General features: G+C 48.1%; 1 protein-coding gene across 1 annotated transcript in view; it reads left to right on the plus strand.

Annotated features, from left to right (window-relative positions):
• Positions 1 to 281: 281 nt before the first annotated feature.
• The window catches only part of LOC129382926 (uncharacterized), a 69,563-nt gene continuing 52,472 nt past the window's right edge, over positions 282 to 17,372 (plus strand). The window contains exons 1-2 of the mRNA XM_055067144.2: positions 282 to 357; positions 14,663 to 14,802. Of these exons, the coding sequence (XP_054923119.1) occupies positions 14,683 to 14,802 (120 nt within the window). The 5' untranslated portion in view covers positions 282 to 357; positions 14,663 to 14,682. The remainder of the gene's footprint in view (positions 358 to 14,662; positions 14,803 to 17,372) is intronic.

Raw genomic sequence — 17,372 nt, forward strand, 5'->3', positions numbered from 1 at the left:
ATGCCAAAAGTCTGTCCTCGTGTTATATTCGTGTTCGCGTTATTAACACGTAAATACGGCACTTCAAGTAGTAACGCACGTACAGAGGCTCTGCCTACGTAGCTTTAGGAAGTTTTTGTCGAGTGTCGAACATTTCCTTTTTATTTCCACTTATGCACTTTATCCGCATATGGTAGTTGCGAGTGCAGTGCCACCTGCGAAGGAGCATTAAACCCGGAAATAATCATCCTATATAGGTTAGCCTCGCGTGAATATTGAGAGAGTACTTCATCCCTATTGCTTCGAGCAGACGTCGCGTGTAGCGTGCTCTGTTTTTCAGGCCCATCAAGTGATTTGGTTCAAGCTTCCTCGTCAGGGGTAAGTGCGCTGTTACAAAAATGTTAGTTGACAAGTTAATCAAAATAATTGGTTGTCAACGTGACAGATTAAATTGCAAATACATAGAGCGTTTGTTGATAAATTATTGATGAAATTGTCAAAATGTAGTGATCACTCACCCTCGACATTTCATGGAAACATCACCGAGTAGAGTAGAATTGGAGTAGGTGCAGGTTTAGCGTTGAAACCATCTGTAATGACAATTTTGAAGCCCACTGATGCATTGTTGTAAACGTGTTCAACTTCAAGATTGAAGGCCCATTGAATCATTGTCGAACGTTCATATCGAAAGAAATTCCAATAGTTCTAAACCTGTGTTGAAAGTCAATATTGAAAGGATGTTGTTCGGTCAATGAAATATGGCCCTAGTGTATGTTGAGTAGTGTTCCAAACTGCACTTCGCTCTTAAGAAGCTGCCAAGGTACGTTGTGTCCCATAGCATTACCGTTGATGTCATGTTGATTTACTCGTTTCATGTGAGAGGACAGGAGCAAAATTAAATACAGGCACTTCTCTACTGCTGGCCTGGGTCACCCTGGCGTCAAAACCATGCCCATAGATAGGCACATTGGAAAGCCGCTAGCACAACTGTTATGCCAGTTTTTCAAGTAGCTTAATACAGCAATGTCAATGCTCCTTCACGAAATCAACAGTGCGAACTTGATGCGGACAAAATTGTTTTTCTTGGTGAAGTGTTTATTGTTACCCAAACACTTGGATAAATGTGCAATTATTCGTAGCTCGGGAATATCAAAAACTTCTCAAATAGTGTTGCGAAGTACAAAGTGCCTGTAGCTTGACCACATAACAAAGTTCGATACTGACAGATCAATGTCTGTTTGGCAATTAAGTAAAACACATTCCCGAAAATACACATAAATAGCAAATTAAATATATAAATGTCTAAATAGGTGCATAATTAACCAATGCACAAGCAGATCGGCGTGACAGAAATGAAGAAAACTGAAAAAAGGTAATTGCTTGCATTATTAATTAGCCAGTGACACGATAACCATGGCTCTATTGGCATGAGCCCACGCCAGATACTGGAATATGGGATGATCATTTTTGAGTTGCAAGAAATTTTTAATCGGATGTTGCAGATAACATACTTATAGTCCTTGGGCTCGATTACTCAGAGAACCAGACATTGCTTGCACAAGAAACGAAAACGCATGTTCCACAAATAAATAATACCTAATTAACTTCCTAATTAATTAGGCACCGTACATATAACAATTTATTAATTGTAACCGTTGAACTTAAGAGGCGTGCATTTAGAATGACTTTCCAGAATGGCACTAGTTTCGAGATATGCGTCATCAGACAAGTCATAGAAATTCGCTGTTGTGTTACTTTAAGTTTTAAGAAAACGCTGTTTTATGCATTGAAGCAGAAAAATAACTAAAACGCCCATGTATTCCTTTCCATGTTGAGGGAAATATCCCTAAACAGGTGTCATCTTCGAAATTCATTTCAAGTGGATACACATTTCCAAACTCACCAGTTCTTGAAAGAAAAATGGGGGAAGGAGGCAAAGAGAAGTTGAATGCGATGAGTGAAACGAGAACAAAGGAAAATCGGGACCCAACGTTTCGACAAGTGGACTTGTCTTTATTCAAGGCGACATATCTAGTTTTGAAAAAGACAAGTCCAGTTGTCGAAACATTGGCTCCTGCTTTTACCTTGCTCTCATTTGCTCAAACTGAATAGTTACACATTGTAAATTGCAAAAGGTGCTGTAAAGGGATTAATTAGGTGAATTAGTAAACTTGTGAGAAGTTGTATGTGTGCTTCATTTTCTAATGCTACTAATTTCCCCCACTTTCTGATTCAGAGTCAAATTGATTGGTTCAATAAAAAGTGGTTACATCACATATTGTCACGTGGTGCTGACGTTGAAGAACACAGTAGCAAATACTGTGAAAGACAAAACTAACTTTTATTGGGCGAACCTGTGCCCACAAAAACAGGCTACGCTTATAGCACAACGATAGCGGCGAACACGGTCGGCGATCGTCGAAAATCTGATCAGCGGGTCTAGCGCGTCGGCTTTTATACAGCAGTCATCGAATGTTCCAGACTAATCGTTGGGACCCGCATGCCTTCTACAAAGTTCTACACAATTCGCGTCAAGCGATGAAATCTGATAACGCGAGGTTCGGCGACAACAGACAGCCGGGTAGAAGCATCGATAACTTTCCAGAAACGTCGGATACATGCAGGCGCGTCCCGCGCTGTGCGATTAGAGTTGTTAAGCGGCGAAACGTGGTCGCCCGATAAAGATAAGCACACGTGTCAATACCCCCCACTTAAAAAGCATCGACCCGATGCTGCAAACAAACGAAAGTAATAAAGAAAAGCACTCGTAGCAAAGAAAAGAACAAAAATGACGAAGTTCGTCAGCGTCCGAAAAAGGGTTTAAGGCGCACCACGTGGACCACTTCAGATCGTGCGCGGCGCCGCTGTGAATGCGAAATGCCGTCTGGCACGACCTCATAGTCCAGAGCGCCAATAAGTCGGATGACCTTGTAGGGTCCGAAATAGCGTCGGAGTAGTTTCTCACTGAGTCCTCGTCAGCGTATCGGGGTCCATACCCAAACACGGTCGCCAGACTGGTACTCGATGAAGCGTCGTCGGAGGTTGTAGTGTCGGCTGTCGGTCCTCTGCTGGCTCTTGATTCGCAGGCGGGCGAGCTGTCGAGCTTCTTCGGCGCGCTGGAGATAGCTAGCGACGTCAACATTCTCTTCGTCAGTTACGTGCGGCAGCATGGCGTCAAGCGTCGTCGTCGGATTCCTGCCGTAAACCAGCTTAAACGGCGTGATCTGTGTTGTTTCTGGCACCGCCGTGTTGTACGCAAAGGTTACGTACGGCAGAACCGCGTCCCACGTCTTGTGCTCGACGTCGACGTACATTGCTAGCATGTCGGCGAGGGTCTTGTTCAGCCGCTCCGTGAGACCATTCGTCTGCGGATGGTAGGCAGTTGTCCTCCTGTGGCTTGTATGGCTGTACTGCAGAATGGCTAGGGTGAGCTCTGCTGTAAAAGCCGTTCCTCTGTCGGTGATGAGGACTTCTGGGGCACCATGTCGCAGCAGGATGTTCTCGACGAAAAATTTCGCCATTTCGGCTGCGCTGCCTTTTGGTAGAGCTTTAGTTTCAGCAAAGCGGGTGAGATAGTCCGTCGCCACGACGATCCACTTATTCCCGGATGTTGATATCGGAAACGGCCCCAACAAATCCATCCCAATCTGCTGGAATGGTCGTCGAGGAGGTTCGATCGGCTGTAGTAATCCTGCTGGCCTTGTCGGTGGTGTCTTGCGTCATTGGCAGTCTCGGCATGTCTTGACGTAACGGGCGACGTCGGCGGTCAGACGCGGCCAGTAATACCTTTCGTGTATTCTCGACAGCGTGCGAGAGAATCCGAGGTGCCCAGCGGTTGGATCGTCGTGTAGGGCGTGCAGTATTTCTGGACGCAGCGCTGACGGTACAACAAGAAGGTAGCTGGCGCGGACTGGTGAGAAGTTCTTCTTCACGAGCAGGTTGTTTTGTAGCGTGAACGAAGACAACGCGCGCTTAAATGCCCTAGGGACAGCGTCGGTGTTCCCTTCCAAATACTCGACGAGGCCTTTTAGCTCCGGGTCTGCTCGTTGCTGTTTAGTGAAGTCTTCCGCGCTTATTATCCCAAGGAAGGCGTCGTCGTCCTCTTCGTCTTGCGGCGGGGGATCGATGGGGGCGCGCGATAAGCAGTCGGCGTCGGAGTGTTTTCTTCCGGACTTGTATATTACCGTAACGTCATATTCTTGTAGTCTGAGGCTCCACCTCGCGAGCCGTCCTGAAGGGTCCTTTAAGTTAGCTAGCCAACACAATGCGTGATGGACACTGACGACTTTGAATGGCCTGCCATAGAGGTAAGGGCGGAATTTAGCTGTAGCCCAAATGATGGCGAGACATTCCTTTTCAGTCGTAGAATAGTTGCTTTCCGCTTTTGACAGCGACCGGCAAGCATACGATATCACCCTTTCAAGTCCTTCTTTCCTCTGGACTAGGACGGCACCGAGGCCTAGGCTACTGGCGTCAGTGTGGATTTCGGTATCGGCGTCCTCGTCGAAGTGTGCAAGTACCGGCGGCGACTGCATGCATCGTTTGAGTTCTTGAAATGCCTTGGCCTGCGGCGTTTCCCACCTGAACGCGACATCACATTTGGTCAGATGTGTTAGCGGCTCGGCGATGCGTGAAAAGTCCTTGACGAAGCGCCTATAGTAGGCACATATGCCAAGGAATCTGCGCACTGCCTTCTTGTCGGTTGGCTGCGGGAACCTTGCGATGGCAGCTGTCTTCTGTGGGCCGGGGCGTACTCCTGGTTTGCTGATCACGTGGCCTAGGAACAAAAGCTCATCGTAAGCGAAGCGGCACTTTTCCGGCTTCAGAGTGAGCCCTGATGACTTGATAGCTTCTAACACTGTCGCAAGCCGCCTAAGGTGATCGTCGAAATTTCCGGCGAAGACAACGACGTCATCCAGGTAAACAAGGCACGTCTGCCACTTCAGTACGGCTAACACCGTGTCCATGACGCGCTGAAACGTTGCAGGCGCCGAGCACAGTCCGAATGGCATGACCTTGAACTCGTAGAGGCCGTCTGGCGTGATGAAGGCAGTCTTTTCGCGATCTCTCTCGTCGACTTCTATTTGCCAGTAGCCAGACTTGAGGTCCATCGACGAGAAATATTTAGCGTTGCAGAGCCGATCCAATGCGTCGTCTATCCGTGGAAGGGGGTACACATCCTTCTTCGTGATCTTGTTCAGTCGACGATAATCGACACAGAAGCGCAGGGTTCCGTCCTTTTTCTTCACCAGGACTACAGGAGAGGCCCACGGGCTTTTCGACGGCTGGATGAAGTCGTCGCGCAGCATTTCGTCGACTTGTTGCCTAATAGCTTCACGTTCTCGCGTCGAAACTCGGTAAGGGCTCTGGCGGAGTGGTCGAGCGCTCTCTTCGGTTATTATGCGATGTTTTGCAACTGGTGTTTGTCGAATCCTCGATGACGTCGAAAAGCAGTCTTTGTATCGTCGGAGAAGACTTCTGATCTGTTGCTGCTTACTCATAGGAAGACTTGGATTTACGTCGAAGTCTGGTTCGGGGACAATGCTCATCGGGGTAGGTGCGGCTGAATCCGAGAGGACAAAGGCATTGCTGGTTTCCACAATTTCCTCGATGTATGCGATTGTCGTGCCCTTGTTTATGTGCTTGAACTCTTGGCTGAAGTTGGTTAGCATAACTTCCACTTGCCCTCCGTGGAGTCGAGCGATCCCTCTTGCGACGCAAATTTCACGGTCGAGCAGTAGATGTTGGTCGCCCTCGATGACACCTTCTACGTCAGCGGGTGTTTCAGTGCCGACGGAAATAATAATGCTGGAGCGCGGCGGGATGCTCACTTGATCTTCGAGCACACTCAAGGCGTGGTGACTACGACAGCTCTCCGGCGGTATCGCTTGATCTTGTGACAGCGTTATCGATTTCGACTTCAGGTCGATGACTGCGCCATGTTGATTCAGGAAGTCCATGCCGAGAATGACGTCTCGTGAACACTGTTGGAGGACAACGAAGGTGGCAGGGTAAGTCCGGTCATGAACGGTAATTCTTGCCGTGCAGATCCCAGTCGGCGTAATCAGGTGTCCGCCAGCGGTCCGAATTTGAGGGCCTTCCCATGTAGTCTTAACTTTCCTCAACTGGGCGGCGATGGGTCCACTCATGACGGAGTAATCGGCTCCTGTGTCTACTAAGGCGGTGACTGCGTGGCCGTCGAGAAGCACGTCGAAGTCGGTGGTTCTTTGTCTTGCGTTACAGTTAGGTCTTGGCGTCGGATCACGGCGGCGTCGTGTTGAACTGAAGTTGGAACGTCGCGTCGTCAAGTCGTCTTTCATCGGTGTAGCCTTGGCTTCCTGACTTCGTCGGGACGGCGGCGTGTCGTCATTAGGTCGTCGGGATGGTTTCTTTGTCGTCTTCGTCGGCGGCGGAGGATCTTCGTCAGTTCGACGAACAGCAACCGCACCTCCATCCGTTGCTGCTTTTAGTTTTCCGGATATGGGCTCGCAGAGCGGCCCCGCGCTGGGCCGGTGTACGGTCGGCGCTGCGGCGACAGGTAGCGGCCTGGTGACGGCGAACGGGACGGTCGTCGAGGGTTCCACTGAGTGGCGGCGAGGTAGTCGGCGATGTCACGAGGGCGTTCACCTTCCCTCGGGCGCTGTGCGTTGACGGCGAAGCCTCGCAATCCCAGGTCGCGGTATGGGCATCGGCGGTACACATGGCCGGCTTCGCCGCAGTGGTAGCAGAGCGGGCGGTGGTCGGGGGCTCGCCAAATGTCCGTCTTCCTCGCGTAGGTGCGCTGGGCGACGGGTGGGCGTGCTGGCGGCGGCAGCGGACGACGGTATTGCGGCGTTACAGGGCCCTGGCGCGGTCGTGGAGGGGGACCTTGACGGTGGGCGACGGCGGCGTAGGTCATCGCTCCTGGCTGGGGCTGCGATGATTGTGATTGTACCTCGGGAACTCCGACCGATCGCTGAACTTCTTGTTTGACAACTTCGGCGATTGAGGCCACTTGAGGTTGCGATGAAGGGAAGATCTTCTGAAGCTCCTCTCGTACGACTGCCCGGATGGTCTCGCGCAGGTCGTCGGTGGCCACTGATTGAATGCCGGCGTAGCTTGTTGGCTTGGTGCGTCGGTCAAATTGCTGGTTCCGCAATTCCAGTGTCTTCTCGATGTTCGTCGCCTCACGAAGAAACTCGTCGACGGTCTTCGGTGGGCTTCTTACCATTCCGGCGAAAAGTTCCTCCTTTACACCACGCATCAGTAGGCGGACTTTCTTTTCCTCTGACATTTCCGGGTCGGCGTGGCGGAACAGACGGGTCATTTCCTCAGTGAAGATCGCGATCGTCTCATTCGGCAGCTGCGCTCTGGTCTCCAGTAGAGCTTGGGCTCGCTCTTTTCGCACGACGCTCGTAAATGTTTGGAGGAAGCCGCTTCGGAACGGGTCCCACGTCGTCAAGGTGGCTTCTCGATTCTCGAACCACGTCCTGGCGGCGTCTTCCAGTGCGAAATAGACGTGCCGCAGCTTGTCGTCGCTGTCCCAACTGTTACACGCAGCGACCCTCTCATACGTTTCGAGCCAGGTTTCCGGGTCCTCGAATGTTGATCCGCGGAACGTCGGAGGTTCCCTGAGCTGCTGCAGCACGATGGGGGACGCTGGGGCTGCCATTGGGGTTGCCTTGGCCACAGTCTTCTTGGTCTTCTCAGGTAGAATTCCATGCTCCGGTGGCAGCTGTTGAAGACGGCGGCTTGCTCGATGCTCCGGGACTACGTTGGTGTTCTCTTTGCGGTCCGGGCTTGGATCACGGCTTGTCGGGGGCGTCCGGTACATGAACGAAAAGCACCTCCACCAGATGTCACGTGGTGGTGACGTTGAAGAACACAGTAGCAAATACTGTGAAAGACAAAACTAACTTTTATTGGGCGAACCTGTGCCCACAAAAACAGGCTACGCTTATAGCACAACGATAGCGGCGAACACGGTCGGCGATCGTCGAAAATCTGATCAGCGGGTCTAGCGCATCGGCTTTTATACAGCAGTCAACGAATGTTCCAGACTAATCGTTGGGACCCGCATGCCTACTACAAAGTTCTACACAATTCGCGTCAAGCGATGAATAAGATAACGCGAGGTTCGGCGACAACAGACAGCCGGGTAGAAGCATCGATAACTTTCCAGAAACGTCGGATACATGCAGGCGCGTCCCGCGGTGTGCGATTACAGTTGTTAAGCGGCGAAACGTGGTCGCCCGATAAAGATAAGTACACGTGTCAATATATACACACGATGGTCCCAAAGTGAAACAACTGGAGTGGGACCCTCGGTTAATAATAACAACATTGATGGTGATATCTATACACAGCAAATGAGCGGTATTATCAAATAGCATCGGCAGAATAAATACTTTATTGTACATTTCATTTAAAATCCGCCAAACACGAAATAGCATGTCTTAAAGGAAAGTCGGGGCAAAACACTAAGGAAACACAAGAACTGGCATGTGAGAGAGAGGTCAAAGATACACCGCCAGGATCGTAGTACAGTTATCGCATTTAAATATACTCAGGGTAATTTTGAAAGATTTCACGAGCAGTACAGGGTTTTGTAGTTGATGGTAATTTATTCCAAAAAGAAATTGCAGCGGACACAGATTTTTTTACCGTAGTTGGTATAAGCCACGGGTAACGAGAAATGATTGTTATCCGGAAATCTGGTTACATTTTTATTCTGCAGAAGGTCCGCTGCAATGAACGGAAACGTAACTTCATTATGAGGCAACTTGTGCAAAAGGACGGGTATGCTAAACTGGGACAAATTTTAACAGGCAAGATGGTCTGCACGCGAAGTAACACAGAGGAATGAAATTGCATAGAGCTAAAAGTGATAATGCACACTGGCTAATTTTGGATATGCTGAATTGATAAATGACAAGCGTACGTGTTGCCCCGTGAAATATTACCGTAATTAATGTGACTATGAAAGAAAGCAAAATATAACGCTAGCATGGCCGCACGAGAAAAATAAAAGGCGAGATTTGATTAATGCACGGATGCCAAACGCATTCTGCTTGAGATGTTGGAAGTGACAGAGAAATGTAAGGTTAGGGTCAAGATATATGCCAAGAAAAGTAACAGTGTTGCAAACGGGAGTTGGATGAAGTGGAAACTTCAGTTCATGAATAAAAGTTAACTTTTAAAAAAATAAAAGCTAACTAAAGTAATAAAAGTAAATTTAGTTGTTAGGGGACTAAGAACTAAATAATTGTTGCTGCAGCAGTTAATAATGTTACTCAATGCTATATTTTACATTGAAGTAAAAAGCGCAATAGATTTATCAGATGAGGATACGCTTATGTCATCTGCGAATAAACGCAATGAACGTAGTTTTTCGCTCTATAAACCATCGTTCCGATGGTTTATAGAGCGAAAAACAAAGGTATACATAATAAACAAAAGTAACAAAACAACAAAGAAACAAAGTCTAAAGTAAGAAAGTCCAAGTACCGCTACGCAAAGTGTCAAAGTTCGTTCTCACCGGTACAACAGCTCAGGTCGCACAACATCGACTATTTCAGGTCGTGAGTGCCGCCGCTGTGATAGCGAACTGCCGTATGGCACGACCTCATAGTCGACAGTGTCAATGCGTCCGACGATCTTGTAAGGTCCGAAATAATGGTGTAAAAGCATCGAAGTCCTCGTCGTCGTATCGGGGTGCAAAGCCAAACACCGTCGCCAGGAGCGAATTCAGCGTATCGTCGTCGAAGATTTAGTGCCGGCTATGGGTCCTCTGCTGATTCTTGATGCGCAGGCATGCGGGCTGTCAGGCTTCTTCGGCATCCTGTCGATAGGCGAGCGACGACGTCGAGATTCTATTCGTCGGTGGCGTGCGGCAGCATGGCCTCGAGGGTCATCGTTGGGTTCTTTCTGTGTCATTGAAGTTGTTTCTTGCACTACCGTGTTATAAGCGAAGGCTGCATACGCAAAGACAGCGTCCCACATCTTGTGTCCGACGTCGACATACATTGCTAGCATGTCGGCGAGAGTCTTGTTCAGGAGCTCCGTCAGACCATCTATCTGCGGTGGTAGGCAGTTGTCCTCCTGTGGTTTGTCTGGCTGTATTTCAGAATGGCTTGAGTGAGCTCTGCTGTAAAGGCCGTTGCTCTCTATGTGATAAGGACTTTTGAGGCGACATGTCGCAGCAGGATGCTCTTGACCAAGAAATTCGCCACTGCGACTGCGCTACCTTTCGGCAGAGCTTTCGTTTCGGCGAAGCTGTTCAGGTAGTATGTCGCCACGACGATCCACCTATTTCTGGATGTTGACATCGCAAGGGGCCCCAACAAATCCATCCCGACCGGCTGAGATGGTCAGCAAGGAACCTCGATCGGCTGTAGTAAACCCGCTCGCCTTGTTGGTGGTGTTTTGCGTCGCTGACAGTGTCAGCATGCCTTGACGTAACGAGCGACATCGGCTGTCAGGCGCGGCTAGTAATACCTTTGCTGTATCCTCAATAGCGTTCGGGGAAATCCGAGGTGCTCAGCGGTCATATCGTCGTGTAGGGGCGTGCAGTACTTCTGGAAGCTGCTGAAGGACCAACAAGGAACTAGTGGGCGCGGACTGGTAAGAAGTTCTTCTTTACGAGTAGGTTGTTTTCAAAAGAAAACAAAGAAAATGCTTGCTTAAATGCCCTAGACACAACGTCGGTGTTCCCTTCTGAATACTCGTCGAGGCTTTTCAGCTCCTGGTCTGCTTGTTAATGTTCAGCGAAGTCTTCCACGCTTATTATTTCAACGAAGGCATTGTCATCCTTGTCATCTTGCGGAGGCGGGTCAATGGGGGCACGTGGTAGGTAATCAGCAGCAGAGTGTTTTCGTTAGGACTTGTACGTTACAGTCATGTCATATTCTTGCAGTCCAACGCTCTACCGAACAGGCGTCCTGAAGTGTCCTTTAAATTCGCTAGCCAACACAACGCGCGAGGGTTGTTGACAACTTTGAATGGCCTGCCATATAGGTAAGGGCGGAATTTCGCTGCAGCCAAAGTGATGGCTAGGCTTTCCTTTTCGGTCTTAGAATAATTGCCTTCCATTTTTTGACAGCGACCAGCTAGCGTAAGCTATAACCCGCCAAAGTGCGCCTTTCCTTTGAACTAGAACGGCACCAAGGCCTAGGCTAATGGCCTCAGCGCGAATTTCTGTGTATCGTCGTCTTCGTCGAAGTGAGCCAGTAAATGTGGCGACTGTATGCGTCGTTTGAGTTCTTGCACTCCGTCAGCCTGCGGCGTTTTTCATTTGAACTCGACATCGCCCTTAGTTCGATGTGCCAGTGGCTCAGCTGTTCGCGAAAATTTCTTGAGAAAGCGCCTGTAGCAGGCAAACATGCCAAGGAATGTACGCAGTTCCTTCTTGCCAATGGGCTGCTGGAACTTTGCGATAGCAGCTGCCATCCGCGGGTCATGGTGGACTCCAGATTTGCTGATGACGTGGCCTAGGAACAGAAGCTCATCTTAAGCGAAGCGGCCCTTTCTGGCTTCATAGTGAGCCCTGATGACTTGATGGCCTCTAGTATTGTCGCAAACCGCGTAAAGTGATCGTCAAAGTTTCCGGCGAAGACGACGGTGTCATCGAAGTTAACAAGAAAGGCGTGCTACTTGAATTCTGCTAACCTCGTGTCAATGACACGCTGGGACATCGCAGACGCCGAGCACAGTCCGAATGGCGTGGCCTTGAACTCATAGAGGCCGTTTGGTTTGATGAAGGCCCCTTTTATTAATCTCTCTCGTCGACATCTATTTGCCGGTAGCCAGTCTGGAGAGCCATCGACGAGAAGTATTTAGCGTTGCAAAGCCGATCCAAAGCATCGTCTATCCGTAGCAGGGGGTATACGTGCTTCTTCGTGACCTTTTTCAGTCAACGATACTTGACGCAGAAACGCAGGGTTCCGTCTCTTTTCTTCACCAAGACCACAGAAGTTGCCCGCGGGCTTTTCGGAGGCGGGAAGATGTCGCGCAGCATTTCGACGACTTCTTGCCTTGATACCTCCACGTTCTCGCGTCCAAACTCGGTAAGGGCTCTGGCGGAGTAGTCGAGCGCACTCTTTGGTTAATATGCGATGCTTTGCAACCAGTGTTCGTCGAATCATCGATGACATCTAGAATCAGTTGTTGTATCGTCGAAGAAGGTTTCTGAGCTATTATTGCTTACTCAAGGGGAGACATATTTTTGTTCAGCGCTGATCAATATCATTTATTAGACGGTGAAAAGCGCTCACCCGAAAAAGATAAACAAGTAGGCGTGTCAATAACAGTAAACCTTCGTTATAACGGAATTATTTTATTATAGCGAAAGCTGTATGAGACTAACCTTCCGTAGTTTTTTTTTTTTTAACAGAAACGGACTTAGTGATTTCTAGCAAACGCATACACAATAGGTTTCATTGTTTGCTTTGTGTGTGATCACGTACGGGTGCAGTGCGGCGGCGCAGATGTCAAAATGCGGTACATATTAGAACACTGACCGTGAAAAATAGTGTAACGTGAAACTCATCGCAGTATGTAAGCAGGGGAGGTATCGGCGCTAAAAGAGTGCGTTATCAATGGGGCGGACCTGTATAGTTCGTAAACCCGAAAGCAACATGCCCACGAGGAGGGCCGCAGGTACCAGCAACGAGAATGTAAACGGCGGGGGCGCGAAACAAAAACCGGCGAAGAACGCTCCCGCGATGCTGAACAAAAACGACAATCGCGAGCCCGGGCAACCATTACACTCTGCGAAGATGCAATGGAAGCGAAAGCGCTTTGCGTTTCGTTTGAGAGCTTTGACTGTCGTCAGCTTTCGCTGCCATTCCATCTTCACAGAGTGAAATGGCTGACTGTTTTTGTTTTGCTTTATTCAAACTGCTTGCGAGTAGAACTGCAGAGTGGGACCTGCTTATTTTATTCAAAGTGGAGTGGCACTGAACTACACTTAGTACAAAATAAGGAACAGGGCAAAGAGGAAAAGCACCCTATGGCACAATTACTTTCTTAATATCCTCGATGCCGAAGATGTGAAATTTGCTTGCTTAGAAACATAATGATGAAAACAACTTCATGGCATATTGGAGAAAACCTAAGGGGGGACTACTGCGAACTGAATATATTTTTTGCAACTTCTATAACAAAATATGGGGCACTTTATTACGCTTTTCCAGCTTCCACGCTCCATTACTATACCGTAATGTCACCAGAATTGACTGTGACTTCATTTAATTTTGCGCTTTACGAGCTCGGATGCTCTTTGAGTGCACTTCTCAAATTATAATGGCTCTTCTTGGGCCTCTCTACTCTGAAGAAAATACTGGTTATAACGAAGTGTGTTTCCTACCTCAATGATTCTGTTGTAGCGAGGGTTCACCGTACTTGTGCACCAAACTGCTTGCACTGACACATGCAGAACGTTATAGCTATACGAAGAAATGCTGTCTTATAAAATCAATATGAAAGTGGACGGGCTTCTTTAACTCCCTGAGGATCCGCGCTGTACATTGGAAACACTTGAAAAAACACGCGTTCTTAGAATTACGAGTCCCCTAGCATCATGCCGGAGGGGCGACAATCTTCTTGGACATTTTAGAAAATAATTGTGAATGTTCTGTCTCCTCTTGGCTTTCTCCGAGACCCTTTCTAACACTCTTGAGTGGCAACACTTTAAGTGCGAGCTAACATTGCTTCTTGGTTTGTTATAGATATTGGTTGCTTCATGGCACTGTTGAGCAGATGTCAAATTTTTTTCGCTCTTCCTGCATGCGTGTCGTTCTATCGGGAAACTTCGAAGCTTCGTCACCTGCCATAGTTATACAACAAGCAATTGTGCAGCTAAATATCACTGAGAACATGCATCGTGTGGTTGCTTAATACTGTCGCAGAATATCAACTCGTTCGCCCAGCTTTCGAGCTTTGTGACGGCCTCTGACAACGATCATCACAATTTCACAGCGGAAATCCCGCGGCAGCTCGGTTCATAAGGGTCCCCCCATCCGTGCAACCCCTGAAACCTAAATTTTAAGCTACAAGTTAAAGAAAAAGTCAAGGAAAGTTCAATTTCAGCTCTGATATTCTCTGGATCTCACTTTGCGGCTGCGTAAATTACTATTCCTGCCTGATGACCAATGCCGTCACATTGCAACCCTTCTCTCGTTTACCGTATTTTAAGTAAACAAACAAACATTTAATTACCTTTTGGCGTGAAAGAAGCTCGTCATTATAGGGTGCAGAGCGAATGCGGGATCTCTGATTGCTTTGAGAATCGTTCAAACTTTTTGGCATGTATAGTTCTTTCTGCAAGCCGAAATGGCTTCTCTTCGCGATGTCAAACGTTGCATCCTTACTACATTGTATCAAACCTGCCACCCTAGTGTTAAAACGAAAACGCCTATTGTCCACAGCAGTGGGCACTAGCATGTGAACTTCTACAGCGTTCAAGCAAATCAAGCTATCCGAACGCAGCAAAACTATTCTTATCGCCACCGCCGCATGTTATGCTTTGCCAAACCATAAACTTTAATGAGAGTTCGTGTGTGAGTCGGGGTTGACCAACGAGTCATACGCAGTCTTCTTCTATAGTTTGTTTACGCCAACCGTGATCCTTGCCACAGACCCTCGCCAATGCTTGGGCTGCTGAACCACCATACTGATTACACTTCATTCTCTCTCTCTATTCCAGCAAAGCACAAATTGAAGATCATGAGATCTATCCTTGCCGTTGCCTCTGTCACGCTGTTCTGCGTAATGGCTGTGGACACTACTGAAGTGCCAGTGACCAACTTACCACCAGAACTGCGCCTTTATCAGGACTCCGAAAAAGTAAGTGCCTCGTCAGAAATGCTGCCATGCATTTGGGAAAGCACAAAAATATTGAGCCGGGGTAACTAGATTAAAATATAATCAGTCCACAGCAATTAAAACTAGCATCGTAATGTCTCGCTGAGTTCGTACAACAAGCACTCATCCGACCGAAGTTTAAACATATGGCGCACTTGCATTTCGCAATAAATTTGTTCAGTTTTGAAATGTTGGAGCGAACAAAAAGAGCCCCTTGTACGGAATGAAGCGTTCTGGCAATTATTGCTGCCATAGTAACTAGTGACCTTATGAACGGGTTTCGTCGTCATTGCTTCGATAGCGCAAGAAGGGCATTACACCCGGTGGCGTAGCACCGTGATGAAGAGGAGGAAGTACACTATTGGCCGCGAGATCAAGCAGACTCGAGTCGCTTCCTGGAGGGCACTGGCTGGACCACGGATAGTGTGAACTGAACCGTTTGTCGTCTGCTAGGCACTACATGCATAAATGCGCATGTACGCCGTGAATATCTGCCGAGGCTGCTTCTTCCCTGGCTGAAGTACAGTTATAAGTACTGGTCTGCATTTTTTTACGGCGTACAAAGGCATTTAGCGCTTCCCTGAAATTTTTGCGCTGTAGTAAGGTCAGTGCTTGCCTCTGTCGGGCGCGCGATATGGTATTGTCGCACCCTCCAGTCGGCACATTCATATCAATTTTATTATCCCTTCGTGTTTCGAGAACGTCACAAGGAGCTTGTTGACCTTATTTTAAACAAATCAAGACGTAGCAGGGAGACGTTGATACCGCGTTTTAGACACTTGTCATGACGTGTTGGTAACTCCGCAATCTGTGTAATACCATTCAATATGAATGGGCTGGTGTGAACAACACCCAAGAGTTTGAAAAAAGAGTTGTAGACGTGTACTTGTATTATATCACGTTGTACCCTTCATATAAGGACAACTGCATCATGATTACTGCATGACTCTCGCTTAGTGGTTACACGACCAGAGGTGTCCTTTTAACATGTGGTTCTCATGCCACTACGCTGGAATATTTTGCCTCGCAATTAAATCGTGAGCTCTTGTACTTTGATTCGTTGCTACAAAATATAGGTACTCTCGGTTATTATACAAAGATCGTGTGTGACACGTCAGCCTCTAGCCAGAGGACACCTTAACACAGAAGTAAAAAGCAGCTGTTATAATTTTCGTTCGCACTTCATTGTGGCGTTGTTAGCTTAATGCAAGACAGCGCCTACTATTAGGTAAAATAAACTACTTAATCGTTTTAGCTTCTTATATATTTAAAGCATTGTACCATCGCTGTCATGCGTGGAAGCATGAATGCGCTATAAAAATCATCTCGTCAGAAGCAACCTGACGATCCTACCAACGTACTCTGACTGACTGTGACCAAGCTTACGTAACTCAATACCTGTTTGCATTTCACATCGAATGAAAAATGACAAAGCAATGTAGATGTTGAGTGCACATAAATTGGTGAAGTGGAATGCGCAATAACTTGATGCTTTACTTTTGCTTTAATGGAATACGGACTTTTCTTTAACCACCGCGAGATTCGCAGAAAATGTGGTAACAAATATTTGCCACTGCACTACTCACACAATAGGCAGAAAGCAAGCGAAAGTTGCACAAAATGCTCCGAGAAAGTGCCGCAAAGACACTGCGGCTGAGCGCCAGTCCCATGTTCAATGACAGTTTCTGCTTTCTTCAAGTAAATGGAAAAGTGGGTAACATGTCATTTAAACATTGGCACTGGAGAGCAACATAAGATCATCTCACGGCCGTCATCGCGTTAATTACAAGAAAATCGAAAAAAAAAAAACTTTTTTTTTACAGTAGAACGCCGTCGCCCATGCTCTGAAGCAAACGAAATGTGGTGGAACGCATCTCACCATGACGGTAGGCGGCAATGCGTTAGTATTGAATCACTATTGCGGCACAACGTATTGCCGCCATCGAAACGAGTCACGTCGGAAACGTGTGCTGCAGCGCGACTTTTCTTTCGCTTTCGTAAGAACACTCGGGGCCATCTAGCACCACCACCGCGAAATCCGCGCATGGCCTCAGAGATGCTTGGTGCGCCGGTGCGTGCGAACGCTGAGAGTCGCGTCATGCGGTCGCCGGACTCGTCTCTCGCGCTCATTTCTGGCCGCGCTGTGGTATCTAGTGGCACGGCTGAGCAGTGCGCGCATGGCCTATGAGACGAGAAGCGTTGCGCGACGGTGCCTGAAAACGCTGAGTATTGTTCTCCCACTAGCCGCGTACTCAGTGGCACACACTCAGTGACCCAAGGTGGCGAGATATTCATTGAAGAGCGGCACACACACAGTGCGTGCACGGCGCAGCTCGTTCGAGCATTGGCGTGAAAGGCGTTCGCTGAAAAAGGGGACGTACGTAGTGCGTTTCTGGTGCAGCCTGCTGATGCGTAGGGTTGCTGTCCTTGACGAGCAATTGTCGCATTGATTCGATTGCGCTCTGCATCGCAAAAACTTAATGGATGGATGAATGCAAAACTTTAATGAAGGTCCTGAGGTCCTGAGTGGCATAAGTGTCGGGATAAAACTT

Source organism: Dermacentor andersoni, chromosome 3, assembly GCF_023375885.2.
Source record: "Dermacentor andersoni chromosome 3, qqDerAnde1_hic_scaffold, whole genome shotgun sequence".
Lineage (NCBI taxonomy): Eukaryota > Metazoa > Arthropoda > Arachnida > Ixodida > Ixodidae > Dermacentor > Dermacentor andersoni.